The sequence below is a fragment of the Petaurus breviceps genome, unplaced genomic scaffold (genome assembly GCF_028583685.1).
Source record: "Petaurus breviceps papuanus isolate PSGF00001 unplaced genomic scaffold, PetGlider_PUasm1.0 186, whole genome shotgun sequence".
In the NCBI taxonomy this organism is placed as follows: domain Eukaryota; kingdom Metazoa; phylum Chordata; class Mammalia; order Diprotodontia; family Petauridae; genus Petaurus; species Petaurus breviceps.
Window position 1 is genome coordinate 39,042,731 of NW_027185798.1, and position 15,859 is coordinate 39,058,589.

A 15,859-nucleotide genomic window follows, 5' to 3' on the forward strand; every position below is an offset into this window, starting at 1 on the left:
GAATAATGGCCAATGAAGCTGGGAAAACAGCTTGGAACTAAGTTGTGTTGGGTTTTCAGAGATAAACAGAGCAGTTTATATTTGATCCTAGAGGTAATAGGAAGCCACTGGAATTGATTAAGTAGGAGAGTCATATGATTAGATATGCAGTTAAGGAAAATTACTCTGGCAGCAATGTGTAGAATGGAGTGCATTGGGGAGAGAATTGAGGGAAGAAGACTAATTAGGAGGCTGTTATTACAGTCTAAATGGTGAAGAGCTGAACTAAAGGGTAGCAGTTTGAGGAGAGACGAAGGTTCATATGTGAAGATAGAAATTGTGAGATTTGGCAATTGATTGGCTATATGAAGATGAGGAAACAAGGTAATACCCAAGTTATGAACCTTGAACAAGCCTTTGACAAAAGTTGCAAAGTCTGGAAGAGGGAAAGATTTCGAGGGAAAGATACTGAGTTCCATTTTGGACATGTTGAGTCGTATCTCTGGGATATCCAATTGGTAATATGGGACTAAAGCTTGGGGGAGACATTGTATACCAAGGTAGATTATAGATTAAATGGATACATGTGTATCAACAGATACCTGTGACTTATGTGCTTGGAAATCATAGTTCAATCTGGGGGAACTGAAAAACTTACAGAGAGATTGTAAAGGGAGAGCAGAAAGGGATCTAGGGTGAAATCTTGAGGAACCAAGGAGTAACGAAACAGGGAGGTGAACTGGGAGTGAGGAGTGTGGACAAAAACATTGAAAGGAGAACATTTCCAGAAGGAAACAATTCAGCAATGCCACATGCATTAGATAAGTCAAGAAGGATGATGACAGAAAAGACCGTCCAATTTGTCAATGAATCTATCATTGGTAACTTTGGACAAAGAGAGAAGCTTCAGCTGAACAACGAAGTAATCACCAAACAGTCCTAGTGTTTTTATAATCTGGAACTTAATGAAAGCGGTAGCTGTGTGAGTAGAATGAACGTGCCACAGCATTGGTCAGTTACCCAGCCAGGGATGTATAACTTCACTGAACTGGATTCTGGGCTCTGAAGTGAGTTTCAGGCTACAGAAGTAACCCTTGCAGGGCTTGAGATGTGAATGAGAAAAATGTCAAGCTTAGAATGGGAGCTGAGCTCTGGCCTGCCTGCCAGGTGTGTGCCTTATTCCCCAAATGCCTTTCTTTCCAATTTCTCAACACTTCACAATATTTTGATGTGAGGAGAATAAATGGAAATGACTTAAAAAAAAAAGCACAACAAAAAACGGTTTCTCTGCTTTTGATTCTTGCTTTCTATGCCCAGTGACTGTGTTGCAGTTTAGTCATAGGATACCAATTTAACATATGCAGTTTCTATAGCAATTGAGGTTTCCTTAGTAACGGTTGCAAAAATAATCTGGCCCCAATTAATAATACATTTTAAGGCTATTTCTACACTACACTAAACAACCAAATTATTTGGCAAAGAACCAGATAATTCAGATGGTATCATCTGTACTGATCTCATCTGCATATGGAATATTTGTTTGGAAAAGCTTAAAAGGGGGGGGAGGGTGGATAACTGGTTGTTGCATGTATCATAGGATACTTGCCAATCCAAAAAATCTGGATCTGTTAGCAGGTGTAGACTGGCAAGCTAATATACACCAAGTTTCCCAGACTTCCAAGCTTCCTATCAAAATCTGCCCTCAATTCCATAATATGCATTGGAGGCCTATCATTGTCTAAGTAGGAAAGAAGGCTGAATGCTGGACTTAATTAACAATAATAACCAAAGCAGGACTAGGGCAGTGAGAGATGGGATTTCCCACAAAGAGATACTTGGTACTTTGTCAGCAAGCTTTTTTCTCAGCTTTATTGACTAGGTTGCTTGGATGGTATATATGGATTGCCTGTTCTTTATAAGAAAATATGAGTGAATAGAGCACCAGCCCTGCAGTCAGGAGGAACTGAGTTCAAATCTGGCCTCAGACACGTAACACAAAAAACTAGCCATGTGACCTTGGGCAAGTCGCTTAACCCCAATCGCCCTTCAAAAAAGGCAAAAAGAAAATATGGTTTGTGTATCCTTAGGATGAGTCAGTGTGGTACAATGATGAGTGATGGGTTTGGAGACAGTAGAGTTCTGAGTTCAGATGTCATCACTGATAATAGCTATCTCTTGAAGAATCCCTTATTTTTCAAATGGTCATAACCCCCTTTTTTTTTGCATCTATATTACTTTTAGGATCATAGATCCATAGCTGGAAAGCACCTCACAGGTCATCTAGTCCAACCCCTTTGTTTTACAAGTTTGTGAACGCAGTTGAGGAAACTGCGGCCCAAGGAGGTAAAGTGAATTGAGGCAGTCACACAGGTGGGAAACATCAGAGGCAGGGTTTGAACCCAGGTCCTCTGGGTCTATTCTAGAACCAGTGTTCTTTCTTTTATATCACACTCCCTCCTCATGGGGTTATTGTGAGGATCAAATGAGATAATGTATGTAAAGATTTGAGAGTCTTCCAAGGCCTGATTCATACATAGCCCACGGCTCAGATCCAGCCACACTCTCACTCTCTCACTCCTCCTTCTCCCCACCCCTCTTGTGACCAACAGCACACATGGCCTAGACAGCTGGCTGGATTAAACACACACACACACACACACACTCACACAACAGTTGTGACTGTCAAACCATTTTTGGTCCTCTGAAAGTAACTGGCCCTTTTGGGAATGAAGCTTGGACTGTGGGCTGCTCTTCGTGCTGACTGACTAGCCTGAGCCAGCCAAAGAAAATCAGCTGTTCTCTCCAAGTGTTCCCTTCTAGTTTTGTTTCAGCTGCACCTGGCACTGAAATTCCATTCTTCCTTGAAAATCAAGAGCTTGGCCAGCAGAGGATGCTGGAGCCTCATCAGAGCACAGTTTTTTGTGCTCACAGGGCTGGCCCCTGGCACAGGCTCCTTACGGGGCAGCCTGTGAGCAGTAGTTTTTCCTTCTTTCCTGTCCCACCCACAAGAGAGATTTGGTCCCTATTTGTGTAAAGCTTAGTATGAAGTAAGAATGGAAACCTACTGACGCTGTTAGCAGTGACTATTTACCAGGCACAGAGGTAGCCATTAGGGCCTGCTTGTAAAAAGGAACCCACTGTGGTAATGGTTGTATGTGATGGAGATTTCAGGGAATCTTAAAATTATTTGCATACATGCCTTAAGGCAAATAAGGTGTACTACAAAGCTACAAACCCTAGTGCTGAATTCTCTTTAGGTGTAGCTTGTGCTTTTACCCTCACAGGACCTAGTGAATCAAACGTCCTTCCCTTTTGATCTGGGGATCCCACAGCTGGGCATCTACACCAAAGAGAACAATGATAGAAAGATTCCCTGAAATGCCACAATACTTATAGTAGCCTCTTATGCAGCAGCAAAGGAGTGGAAACAGAGCAGATGCCCAGGGATGGGAGAATAGCTCAATACATTTTTGCATGTGAACATAATGGAAGATTACTGTGTTGTGAGACATGGCCAAGAAACATGGTGGAGTTGAATGAACTGATGCAAAATGAAGTGAGCAGAACCAGTAAAACAAGGTACAAGACGACTCCCATTGAGTCCGAGGACCACCTGGTATAAATCCTTGTTCATCTCTCTCTCTAGCTTAAATACCTGTTTTTTAATTTTTATTTTTAGCTTTTTGGAGGGGGGAAGGCAGGGCAATTGGGGTTAAGTGACTTGCCCAAGGTCACAAGGCTACTGTTAAATTCCTATTAAGCTGTTGTTTGGTTGTGCCCAACTCTTTGTGACCCCATTTGGGATTTTCTTGGCAAAGATACTGGAGTGGTTTTTCATTTCTTTCTCCAGCTCATTTTATAGATGAGGAAACTGAGACGAACAGAGTTGAGTGACTTGTCCAAGGTCACACAGCTAGTAAGTATCTGAGGCCAGATTCCTATTGAGTTGACTCTAGGCAAATTATTTAGCCTCTGTCCAGGCCTTAGTTTCCTTTCCTTTCTCCAGTCTCACCCTTGAGCTCTAAGTCTATGGTCCTGTTACAGTCCTGTGAGGGTCAATCTCATCACAAGTTAGTGCATCATCTCTGGAGTCAGCTCTTCCTTCTTTTCCTGGCAGCCCAATAACAGATGGCAGAAGGGAAGAAGAAACAAGGGGCTCTTGAAGGGGTGACTATTCCTCCTTCTATTTCCTCCTTCCCCATTCATTTACCTGACTATTTTCCTTCCAATAGCCTTAACCCAGTTTTCTTCAATTGCCTTCTGTCATATCATAGGACCAGAGATTTAGGGCCATCTAGTCTAACCTTCTCATTTTATAGATAAAGAACTCAAGTGCAGAGAAGTGATTGGCCTGTAGTGCAAGAGTAGTCTCAGAATCTCTGAGCCAAGATTCAGACCAAGGTCATTGGGTTATAGATCTAGAATGAGAAAGAACCTCTGTTCTAGTACTTTAATTTTACAGTTGAGGAAATTGAGGCCCAAGGAATTGAAACAATACAGGTAGTAGCAGAGGTGGAATTTGAATCTCGATCCTGACACCACCTTCCTCCCTGCCTTTGCCCCTAGAGCCTTTCCTCAGAAATTATCTCCCATTTATACTGTAAATATCTTGTATATACATGGTTGATTATTATCTCCCCCATTAAATTGAGTCCCTTAAGGGCAGTGACTATGTTTTTTCTCTTCTTTGTAACCTCAGCACTCAGCACAATGGATAGGCTTGGTTACTGACTGATTCCCATCAGTTTGCTTGCCACAATCTTCCTACCCTACCCTGCTGCCTTTCAGACCTCATGGCTGTGATGATTATTAGAAAAGAAGGGTGATTTCTGCCCAGTTCCTAGCCCCAAACCCTTCCAGTTCCTCCTTGTGAAACCATGCTCCCCTGAATTTCCTCCCCTTCACTCCTTATATTATGAAGGAACATCCAGCAACTGGTCACTTATCATTTAAACCACAAAACAATGAAATATTTTTTCACTAAATAACATGAACTTGACTGAAAGCTTAGTGTGAAAACATGTGTTCTGACCTTGGATTTGCTACTTAACTGGCTATGTGACCTTGAGCAAATAATTTCCTTATCCCTACTCCTGACCTCAGTTCCTTCAATTACCAGTTGGAGTTGGACTCTTTAATCTGAGTTGGGCTCGGTAATCTGGGTTGGACTCAATAATCTGGATGATAACTTCTAGCTCCTTCTCTGGTCGTAAGTGAATTGGAGCCACCGTTCCAGATTAGAGTCTTCCTCTTAGCTTCTGCCTCTTTGTGGCAGAGATCATCCTACCACTCAGAGTTGGGTTATTTTGAATTTAGGAGCAGATGCACCCTACATTTGGGGAGTACTTTAGCATGAAATCCACATCAGCAGTTCCTATATACCTTGTTGTTTTTTTAGTCAAGGCTACTAGTTTTTTCTAATAATATTTTTTTTCCTTTTACGTGTAAAGACAATTTTTAACATTCATTTAAAAAGTTTTTTGAGTTTCAAATTTTTCTCCCTCCCTCCCTTTGCTCCCCCCTCCCCAAGATGGCAAGCAATCTGATAAAGGTTCTACATGTACAGTAATGTAAAACATTTCCACATTAGTCATTTTGTGAAAGAAGAAACAAAATAAAAGAAAAAAACACAAAAAAACAACAAAAAAGTAAAATTAAAATAGGGTGCTTTGGTCTGCATTTGGATCCATAGTTGCTTCTCTGGATGGGGATAGCATTTTCTGTCATGAGTCCTTTGGAATTGTCTTATATCATTGTATTGCTGAGAAGAGCTAAGCTGATCATAGCTGATCATCACACTGTTACTGTTACTGTGTGCAGTGTTCTCCTGGTTCTGTTCACTTCACTCAGTATCAGTTCATGTAACTCTTTCCAGGGTTTTTCTGAAATGTGCCTACTCATCATTTCTTAAGGGCTACTAGTTTTGACAAACCTTAGTGTGTGAGACTGATAGATAGAGACCCTCTCAAAGCCTGAAAATTCACTTTGAGGAGAGCTATGGTGTTTTTCAGTGCAGGAAGGAAGAGAGGATAGATGCTTTGGCTGTCCTCGGTGACCTGTTTTCTCTTCCTTTACAGTGACAAAGCTGCAAGTGAGTAAATCTAAAAGGACAATCACCCTGGTGGAGAACAGGCCCATTCAGCTGAACTGTTCCGTGAAGTCTCAGACCAGCTTGAACTCCCACTTTGCAGTCCTCTGGTACGTCCACAAGCCCTCTGACGCCGATGGAAAGCTCATCTTGAAGACCACCCACAACTCTGCGTTTGAGTATGGTACCTATGCCGAGGAGGAAGGCCTGCGAGGGAGGCTTCAGTTTGAGAGGCACATGTCTGGTGGCCTCTTTAGCCTGACCGTCCAGAGGGCTCAGGTCAGCGATAGTGGCAGCTACTACTGCCATGTGGAAGAGTGGCTATTGAGCCCTAACTATGCTTGGTACAAGCTGGCAGAAGAAGTTTCGGGACGGACTGAGGTCACAGTGAAACGGCCAGGTAATATGAGCTGGGTCACCTCCCAGTCACCAAATATGGAAGCCTCTAGAGTGTGAAGGGATCCTGCGATCAAAGCTTTGGAGCTAGAAGGGCTCTTAGAAGCCATCAAGTGCACCTTTCCGGAGGCCTCATTTTACAGCTGAGAGAAGTGAAATGTAGAGGTTATTGAATAACTTGTTCAGGGTCACACAAGCACTGAGTGCCAAAGGAAAGGGAGGTGTAAGTTTGAACACTAGTCTTCCTGATTCCAGGTCCCACTGCCCTGCCCTGCCGCTTCATCATCAAAGCAAAGATGTCCACTGTTGGAAGTTAAAGGGGCCTTACAAAAGAATTAAGGGAGCCAGTCATCACACCGGGAAAATTGTGAGGCTTAATTTGAGACACATCCGTTCAGTAAACATTTATTAAGTGCACTGTGTTTCAGGGAATGTGCTAAGTGCTAGGGATACAAAAAGAGGCAAAAGATAGTCCTGCCCTCAAGGCGCTTCCAATCTAATGTTGTTGAGTTGTTTCAATCATGTCTGATTCTTTGTGACCCCTGTGGACTTCCCTGTTCATGGGGTTTTCTCAACAAAGATGCTCAAGTGTTTTTCTCCACTGACAAATAAGAGGTTAAGTGATTTGCCCAAATACAGATAAGTAGGACGTTTCTGGGGCTGGATTTGAACTCAGGTTCGAATAACTCCAAGCCTAGTGTTCTATCCACTGAGCCATCTAGCTGCCCCCCATACATAAAGAGAGCAGGGTGTAAGGACAACCAGGGATGGGTACTACCCTAGGAAAGTCTATTGGAGTTGTGTGTATGTGTGTGCACGAGCATGTGTGTGCTGGACCTGTTGTGAGTCAAAGGAGCCTTTAGGAAACAGCCTCATTCTGAAAAATTCCACGCTCACAGAGCTATCAGCCTGACTGCTTGCTCAGTGCAGCTGTGACCTCCTGTCTATCCAGTTGAGGTTTCTGGTGGCCTGTGTTCTGACCTCAGTTTTTCCGAAGGCTTCTTGCTAGGGCCTTTGAACTTTGGAGACTGCCAGTGACTACTACCATGTGGTTACCCACATTATCCTGTTTATCTGTCTTTATCATAGGATTTGGGCATCGGATAGGGCCATGTTCAGGTCAGTACTCAGAAACCTTTAGAATATGATTTGCCTTATCAAGCCCTTGTACTAAAACTAGAGATTGTATGTTGTATATTAGAGTGTGAGCCCCTTGAGCACAAGGAACAGGTTTTTGTCTGTCTTAGAAGAGAGCCTTGAACTGGGCATTAAGTAGTTAATAAATGCTTATTGACAAGGCCCTAAATTTGCTAGCATTTAAAGAAAAAGAAGTATTACAAAAATGCCTTTTTAAAAAAATCTCAGCTTGAAAAAAATGAGCCTTGTTAAAAGTTTTGAGGGTTTTTTTGTTTGTTTTTGGAGGGGAATGGAAATACCATTTATGGTAAATGGCTTTTGGTTTTTAGCTTAGCTAACAGGCTTTTGAAGGCTAACTAGGACCATACCTCATTAGGTTTTGTGACCTGAGAACCTACCCTCTGCTTCTCCTCACCTCCTCATTTCTGTTATTGTGTATTAAAGCATTGTGTTCAAGGCTGCTGAGGATTTAGCCAAGAACTAGACTGGTAATTATTCCCCTGAAAGTGCCCTGTGCTTGAACTGGAAACTCAGAGGTAGAGAATTTTCATTTAATTTCTAGTGGGGGCTTGCCTTGTGGAACTGGAAAGGGATGTCTTTTTCCAAAACTGAAAAGGTTTAAAAAGCAGGGCTGGCGTAGACAGATTAGCTGTAGCACAGAAAGTCCCAGATTCTGGCCCCAGCAACTTGCCATAATGACCAAAATCTCAACTGTTAGAGATGAAGTCCTTTGTTTTAAACCTAATTTAAAAAGGTAATTGATGAAGGTCCTGGAAACGGCAACTGATGAAGCCTTTTCAGCCATACCGTGTTTCCCCGATAATAAGACACTGTCTTATTATTTTTTTGGACAGAAAAACACCAGAGGGCTTATTTTCAGGGGAGGGCTTATTTTAATGAACATTGACAGCAATTTTAATAAACAGGTAAATGTGAACAAAAAAATGTACCTTTATTCAATAAGCAAATCACTGGGGAAAAACAGGATGACGCACTCACTGCTGCAGCTCTGATTGGATGCAGCTCAGAGCGCGGCGTGCGTTTCACCCGGGGGGGGGGCGGGGATGGTGCATACAGAGGGTACCGTAATGTAGTGTGTAGCACAGGGGATCACCTTCACTACAGTAGCAATCTCAATAGGGCTTATTTTTGGGGGAGGGCTTATTTTAGAGGAATCTTACACAGTAAGGGGAGTGCTTATTTTCGGGATAGGTCTTATTATCGGGGAAACACGGTATATGTGTCTTAGTGTAAGGTATGAATTATTTTACTCCTACCCCTTTACTCTGTGAAAACTGAGAAGAGATTGGGGCACTGAAGGAATGGGAATTTTGATAGAGGAGGCAGGTGGGACGGTTTGGCCTCAGCTGGGTGGTGGAGTGGGCAGGAGCAGACGGAAGGCCTGAGTTCAAAACCTGCCTCAGACACTTACTGGTTGGTCATCCAACTTTTCTTATCCTCAGTTTACCCATCCATAAAATGGGAATAATGATAGCACCTACCTCCCATCGATGTTTTAAGGATCAAATGAGATTTAAAAAGCTCTTAGCACACCTTAAGTACTCTTATCAATGCTAGACAGGAATATTATTATTATTCAGTCAAACAAGCATTCTGTAACTGAATGCAAGATATTAGCTTATTAACTTACAGGATTCTGAACACTCTCTCTGGTGGCAGAGGTTCCTCTAGCCTCGATTCACAAATCTCTACCACTTTAATAATGCTAATTGACATTTGTATAGTCATACAGTTCTCTTTAAAGGTTGGGAGGCCCTTGGTTTGGATTATTTCTTTTGAATGTTACAACAACCCCGTTAGGTAGATAGGTTCTGTGAGTATTCAGCCCACAGGCACACACTTAATAAGTATCAGAGTTTGGATTCGAACCCAGGCCTTCCTCACTTCAAATCTAAAGCTTTATGTCTGTAGCCTCATGCCTCTTTTTATAACTTGTGATCATTCTGATCAGAAAGCATACACTCCTCATCTTTGTTCTCCCACTGTTATCAAATAAGTCATACAGGGAATGTTTTAATTAAAGGAGCATTAATCACAACCTCCCTTTATCTCTTTGCAATTTTTAATAGTTTCCTATTACTTCTAGGATAAAATACAAAACCCTTGATGTAGCCCGTAAAATCTCCTCAATATAACCTCCCTTTCCAGTCTTATTTCATATTCCACCCCTACATATCAAATTGGCTTTCAAGCTATTTCTTGTATGCAACATTTCATCTCCCACTTCCCCTGCCTTTGCATGGGTGGGATCTTCATGTCTGGAGTGTGCGTTCCTTTCTCACCTTTCTCTTAGAAATCCAAGCTTCCTTCAGAATGTAGTGCAGGTGCCACTTTCTTCCGGAAGCCTTTCCTGATTTTCCCCTCCCCTCAAAAACAGCCTCAGAAACTTATTAGCTCTGTGACCCTGGGCAAGTCACTTAACCCTATTGGATCAGTTTCCTCATTTGTCAAATGAGTTGGAGAAAGAAATGGCAAACCACTCCAGTATCTTTGCTAAGAAAACCTCATGTAGGGTCACAGAGAGTTGGACACAACTGAAAAATTATTGAACATCAAATATGTTTTGTATTTACTCATCTTCTCTACCTCCTTCCCACCCTGCCCCCAATTCCCACCAAAGATGTCCCCAAACTCTCTTTAGAGCAGGAGCTCTTTGGATCTTACCTTTGTATCTTCAGTGCCTTACACACACAGGTAATTATTAAATATTTGCTCATTTTTTCCAAGTCTCAGAATGCTCCAAAGAGCCCATTTGAGGACTATTTTTCTCTTCATTTAAGGGTTGATGTGCTAATTTCCATCACAGCTCCCCCTCCCACTGTCTCTTTGATTTGGGGCCTGCAGCTTTAGATATGTTTGCTTTCTCTGTTCTTTAAAGTCATGTGCTCTTCTGTCGTCTTCTGGTCTGATTTTTTCTTACTCTGTTGTTGGCAGATATCCGCTTGAAGCTAAGCCAGACCCAAGGTAACATCACGGTTCTGGAAACCCAGAAGGTAGAACTGGAGTGTGTGATCCTAAATCGCACCAGCGGGGCTTCCCGGCTTGCTGTAGAATGGCATGTATGGAAGCCCAACCACCCAGAGAGAGAAACAGTCGCCCGCCTGAGTCGAGAGGCCACCTTCCACTATGGGGAGCAGGTCGCTAAGAACCATTGGAAAGGGAGGCTGCATTTGGAAAGCCCTTCTCTGGGAGTTTACCGCCTCATCATCCAGAACACTGCTGTTCAGGACAGTGGGACGTACAACTGCCTGGTGGAGGAGTGGCTGCTGAACCCCAGCGACGTGTGGTATAAACGGGCGGAAGAGTCATCTGGACAGACGATTGTCACAGTATTGAGACCAGGTGAATGACTACTGGCTTCCCAACCTTTCTCTTGAACGTTTTCCCTATTAGATGCTATTTTATATACAGAAAACACAGTTGCCTATTAATAAATACTAGTAGGGCTTAGATAGTTTGCAGTTTTTTACATAAGCTTTTCTATTACAAAATTCACCTCAAAAAAAAGGTTCCCTTTATGTGGGGAAAAAAAAATCTCACATCTGGTTTCAAATCTCATCTGAGATACTTATTAGTTGTGTGAACCCTAGGTTTGTCACTTAACCTCTCTCAGCCTCAGTTTCCCTATCTATAAAATAGGAATAATAACAGTATTGACCTCCCAGGGTCATTTTAAGAATGATTTTTTTCCCCCTTGGATGGGATAAATTCTTTCAGTTATCAGCAGAGCAATTAAATATCATTTCTTAAAATAATAAGTTTTCAGAGGATATAAACCTTAAAACAGCCAAATTTTGTTTTCCTTAAGCTTCTTTGTGGCTTGCTGATTTTTTTTTTTGAGGCAATCAGGGTTAAATAACTTGCCTAGGGTCACACAACTAGTAAGTATCTGAGGTCAGCTTTGAACTCAGGTCCTCCTAACTTCAAGGCCAGTGTTCTATCCACTGTGCCATCTAGCTGCCCCTGGGAGAAACTGGAGAAATGATTAGCATACAGATAAATAAAAAGACGTAAACAGCTCCAAACTTCTTCCCTGCCTTCCTCTTAATTTTCCTCATGGTAATAGCTGTCCCATTTTTTTTTTTCCTTTTGGACGGTATTTAGAAGCATAGAATGGCCTACACATATGGCTTGTTACCAATTTAAAGGAATAACCTTAAAAATCAGGGAATTCGTGATCCATGTTTCCATGGCAACATCAACTGTCAAAATAGGATCCTGTTACCATTTCTCAGTCTGGCTGAGAATGCTTAGCATGAATGAGTTGATAGCAGACTGTCCCACCATGTTAGCATATATGATTTTTAAACTTGGCTGGGTTTTGCCTCCATGGTACTATTTTTAGTTTCAAGCAGAGAATACTTTTTTATTCTTCTGTCCCCACTATGATGGAGAGAGCCTTGGTTGGCCTCCTTGGAGTCAGAAGATCAGGGTTGCATTCCTTGCTCTGACAATTATTCTAGCATAGGACCTTGAACAAATTACTAGACCTTTCTAAATTTCTGTTTCCTCATCAGTAACATGTGAAGAAGAGAAAATTGCACTGTGTGTCCTATAAGACTATTGTGAAGGTCAAATTGAGGGATGGGGAACCTGTGGCCTTAAGGCCACACGTGATCCCACCCCTGGTCACTTGTAGAGCATTATAGGATTTGGAAAATGCGTTACAAATATTTTTTCATTTCCTCCTCATAACAACCCTGGAAAGTAGGTACTGCTAATTAACATCCCCATTTTAAAGATTAGGAAACTGAGGCAGACAGCAGCTAAGTGACTCATCGGGGTCACAGCTAGTAAACGTCTGAGGCTAGATTTGAATTCTTCCTGACTTCAAGCCCAGCATTCTGTCGGCTTTGCTCCCAGAAGCCATCATGAGAAAATACAGATAGCATTTACAGTCACAAAAGTGCCTTATGTGGAGTGTTATGATATACAAGAAAATAATGCTGAATGCTTAATAAACATCTTTTTTTTTTTTTTTTACATATCCCAGTGAACAAAGTTATGTTACACCCAGCTATGTGTCTCTTAGTGCCAGGGATGTATTTCCTTCTTCCCTGGCGTAGTGGAAGGCGGATGGGCAAATTTAGAGCCTTCTGCACAACAAATGTTTGTACAGGCAATTTGTACCTAACCTATGGTAGAACCTTCTGAGTTCATGTTGGTCTGATCAGCTATACTTGGAATACACTGTATCTTGACCCCAACATATTGATTTCATTTTGGTCCTCTTTGAGAATGAAGGACAATGACAAACTAACCAGTGGGTGGCAGCATGGCCTAGTGGTCAGGGTGCTGAATTTGGAGTAGAGTCTAGAACTCCTAGAGCCAAATCTCATTTTTAATAGTTGACAGTTGTGTGACTGTTGGCCAATCACTTAACCAAGGGGTGGGGAACCTGCAGCCTTGAGGTTACACATGGCTCCTAGGTCCTCAGGTGCGGCCTTTTGACTGAGTTCAAGTTTTACAGAGCAAATCGTTTTACTAAGGGGATTTGTTCTGTGAAGTTTGGATTCAAAGGGCTTCACTTGAGGACCTGGAGGGCCACATGTGCCCTTGGCCAAAGGTTCTCCACCCAGGTTGACCTTTAATCAGCTACAAAATGGGAATCATCATCATCATATCATCCTTAAAAGGTTGTGAGGCAAAAGTGAGATAATGTATGTGGAGCTCTTTGCAAACATTAAAGCGTTTAGAAATAGCTTTTAAAATATAATTTTAGTGCCTAAAATAGAAGGGAATAACAGATTGCCTTGGGTCACTGTCATTTGCCTTAGTAGGAATAAAGGCCACAGCATGCCAGCTGTTTCTGTTTTCCTTTATCTTTTCTCTCTTAGAAGCCACCTGCCGGTCATGACCTAGAAGGCTAAAGGTCATAAGGTTGTAGATTTAAAAGTAGAAGGCACCTTGTGGGGTATAAAGTCATTTAACACCCATATTTTATAGGGTCCAGGGAGGTTAAGTAAGTTCCCCAAAGTCACATAGAAGTGGTTATGTGAAGCTAGAACTAGATCAAGCATTTCTAGACTCTTTAGCGAACGTACTTTCTATCACTGCTTTCTGAGTCCTGTAAAGTGAATTCCTGGCTCTGTGGCCCGGATGCATTCATTCCCCTGGGATTGAGTCTCACGACCAGCAGTTAACCTTAACTAGGTGGATTTGGCTGGGCCGCTTGTACATTTGTTTCCTAGGTACAAGATAAAAGTCATTCTGAAGATCAGGACTTTTTTTATGTGAATATTTTCATTGCTTTGAATATTTTGGTTCAGACCTAAGATTTCTGTGCTACGGGGAGCTCTCACTGTAGAAACTTCCTCCCTTAGAGTCTCCTCTGATCTGATAATCAACGTGTCTGATTTATTCTTAGAAAGTTGTCTAAGGCATTAAGAAAGAAGTTAGATCATATAGCCTGAATGTATAAGAAATCTGGGCTTGAACACATAGCTTTATTTATATCTTTATTTATCATTATCAGTAATAGTAGTGTTGTGAGGCCCCATGGTAGGATGGAGAGAGAACTTACCTTAAAGGCAAGAAGACCTTGATTCACTTTCTGCCTCTGAAACATACTGGGCAGCCTGGTCCCAAGCAAATCCCTTCATCTCTCAGGGCCACAGGTAAGGTTCTAAGGCTGCAATTTACAAAGTAGGGACTGATTTATGTTGGTGGAGGGAGATTCCACACTGGGAGTTCCTCACACTGATGAAATCCCAGCTCTTGGCATTCTTCTCCTCCTTACTAAGTGTGCATACACACATGCACACACACATGATATGTGTATGTATATATACATATATAAACCATGTATGTATACATGTGTATATTTATACACACATATGTAGTGTGTATTTATTTTCTCAGTATATATTATTTATGTTGTGTATATGAGAACCATGAGTATATAGAAACCACAGTATGTTTAAACATATACACATGTGTGTGCATATATGTCAATAGATGTAGATATATCCATGCCCATATCATAGTTCCTACTTTCAGAGAGCCTACATTATAACTATCATGGATTGATTTCCTGCAGTCATTAGGAGGAAGAACTAAAAAACCACACCAGACACTTGACTACAACCAAATGGGAACATATAATGACTACACACTCATGTAAGGTGATGGTGCTAAAAGAAGTCTGTCTTGTGCGCTGTGGGCTGTGGTGGGGGAGAGGGCACCATGTTTCTGCAGCATTTTCTTCTCTGTAGGGTTGAGGGATTCACTCGAGCAGCAGAGAAATAGAAGGGGACAGGAAGTCAGCAGAAAACAGTGGGCTGAGGAGAGCTGAAATGTCATATGAGCTGTTTGGTGGGGGGAGGTGGGGTTGGGGAGGGCCTTCTTTCCCCTTCCCACATTGAATTTCACCTACCTTCAGCAGACCTTAATTAGCACCGGTGTGGATCTAGACGCTAGGGCCCCTGCTCAGGCTGTGGGGAATGAAGCATAGTCATAAATAAGCATAATAAGAGTCTAATGGAGCAAAGAATAGACCCAAGCAAATTGATCTAGAGAAGTGTAAGGAGAGAACCCCCATTTGCAGGGAGAGAGAGGCTGATCAGGGGAAAATCCTGTGGAGGAGGTGAAGAAAGAAAAGGATTCCAAAGAGTGGAGAGGAGGAAGAGGAGTGCATTCTCAGAATGGGGTGTAGCCTTGGCAAATGCACGCAGGCAGAGATGGTAGCGGTTGATTTCAGGGAGCAGCTATGGGTCAGCTATGGAACATTTTAACTTGGCTGTCCTTTTTCCATTGTTGCCTTCTCTTCCTCCTCCCCTCCGGTTTCTGCATGACAAAGTACAAGTTAGACAAACCAGCTGACGCTTTGTGTCTGAGAATGTTTGCATCAGTCCAGTTGTAGCACCCCATCTCTTTACCAAGAGAATGGAGATATGTTTCCTCCTCCGTCCTTTGTAGCTGGAGCCGGATTGTCAAGAGCCTTTAAAGCCAAGCTTAAGAGTTTATATTTTTTCCTACAGGCAATAGGGAGCCACAGAAAGTTTTGAGAGAGGAGAGTGACTTTTGGCATGTCAGGAAGTCCATCAACTAAGAATTTTGAGGTGGCATTTTAGGTCCCCCAGGAGACTTGCTGTATGTTCTTTTAGGACCTAACACATCTCTGTAAAATAATCCTGAGATGAGCAGTTAGATAACACAGTGGATAAAGTATGGGCCCTAGAGTCAGAAGGACATGAATTCAAATCCAGCCTGACATTTACTAGCTGTGTGACCCTGGGC

The 15,859-nt window shown here is 42.2% G+C and overlaps 1 protein-coding gene across 4 annotated transcripts in view; it reads left to right on the top strand.

Annotated features, from left to right (window-relative positions):
• The window catches only part of IGSF3 (immunoglobulin superfamily member 3), a 138,423-nt gene that overhangs the window by 113,828 nt on the left and 8,736 nt on the right, over window positions 1-15,859 (top strand). For all 4 annotated transcript variants that reach the window (XM_069090254.1, XM_069090251.1, XM_069090250.1 and 1 more), the window contains 2 exons: window positions 6,057-6,467; window positions 10,556-10,963. In XM_069090254.1, coding sequence (XP_068946355.1) covers window positions 6,057-6,467; window positions 10,556-10,963 — 819 coding nt within the window. The remainder of the gene's footprint in view (window positions 1-6,056; window positions 6,468-10,555; window positions 10,964-15,859) is intronic.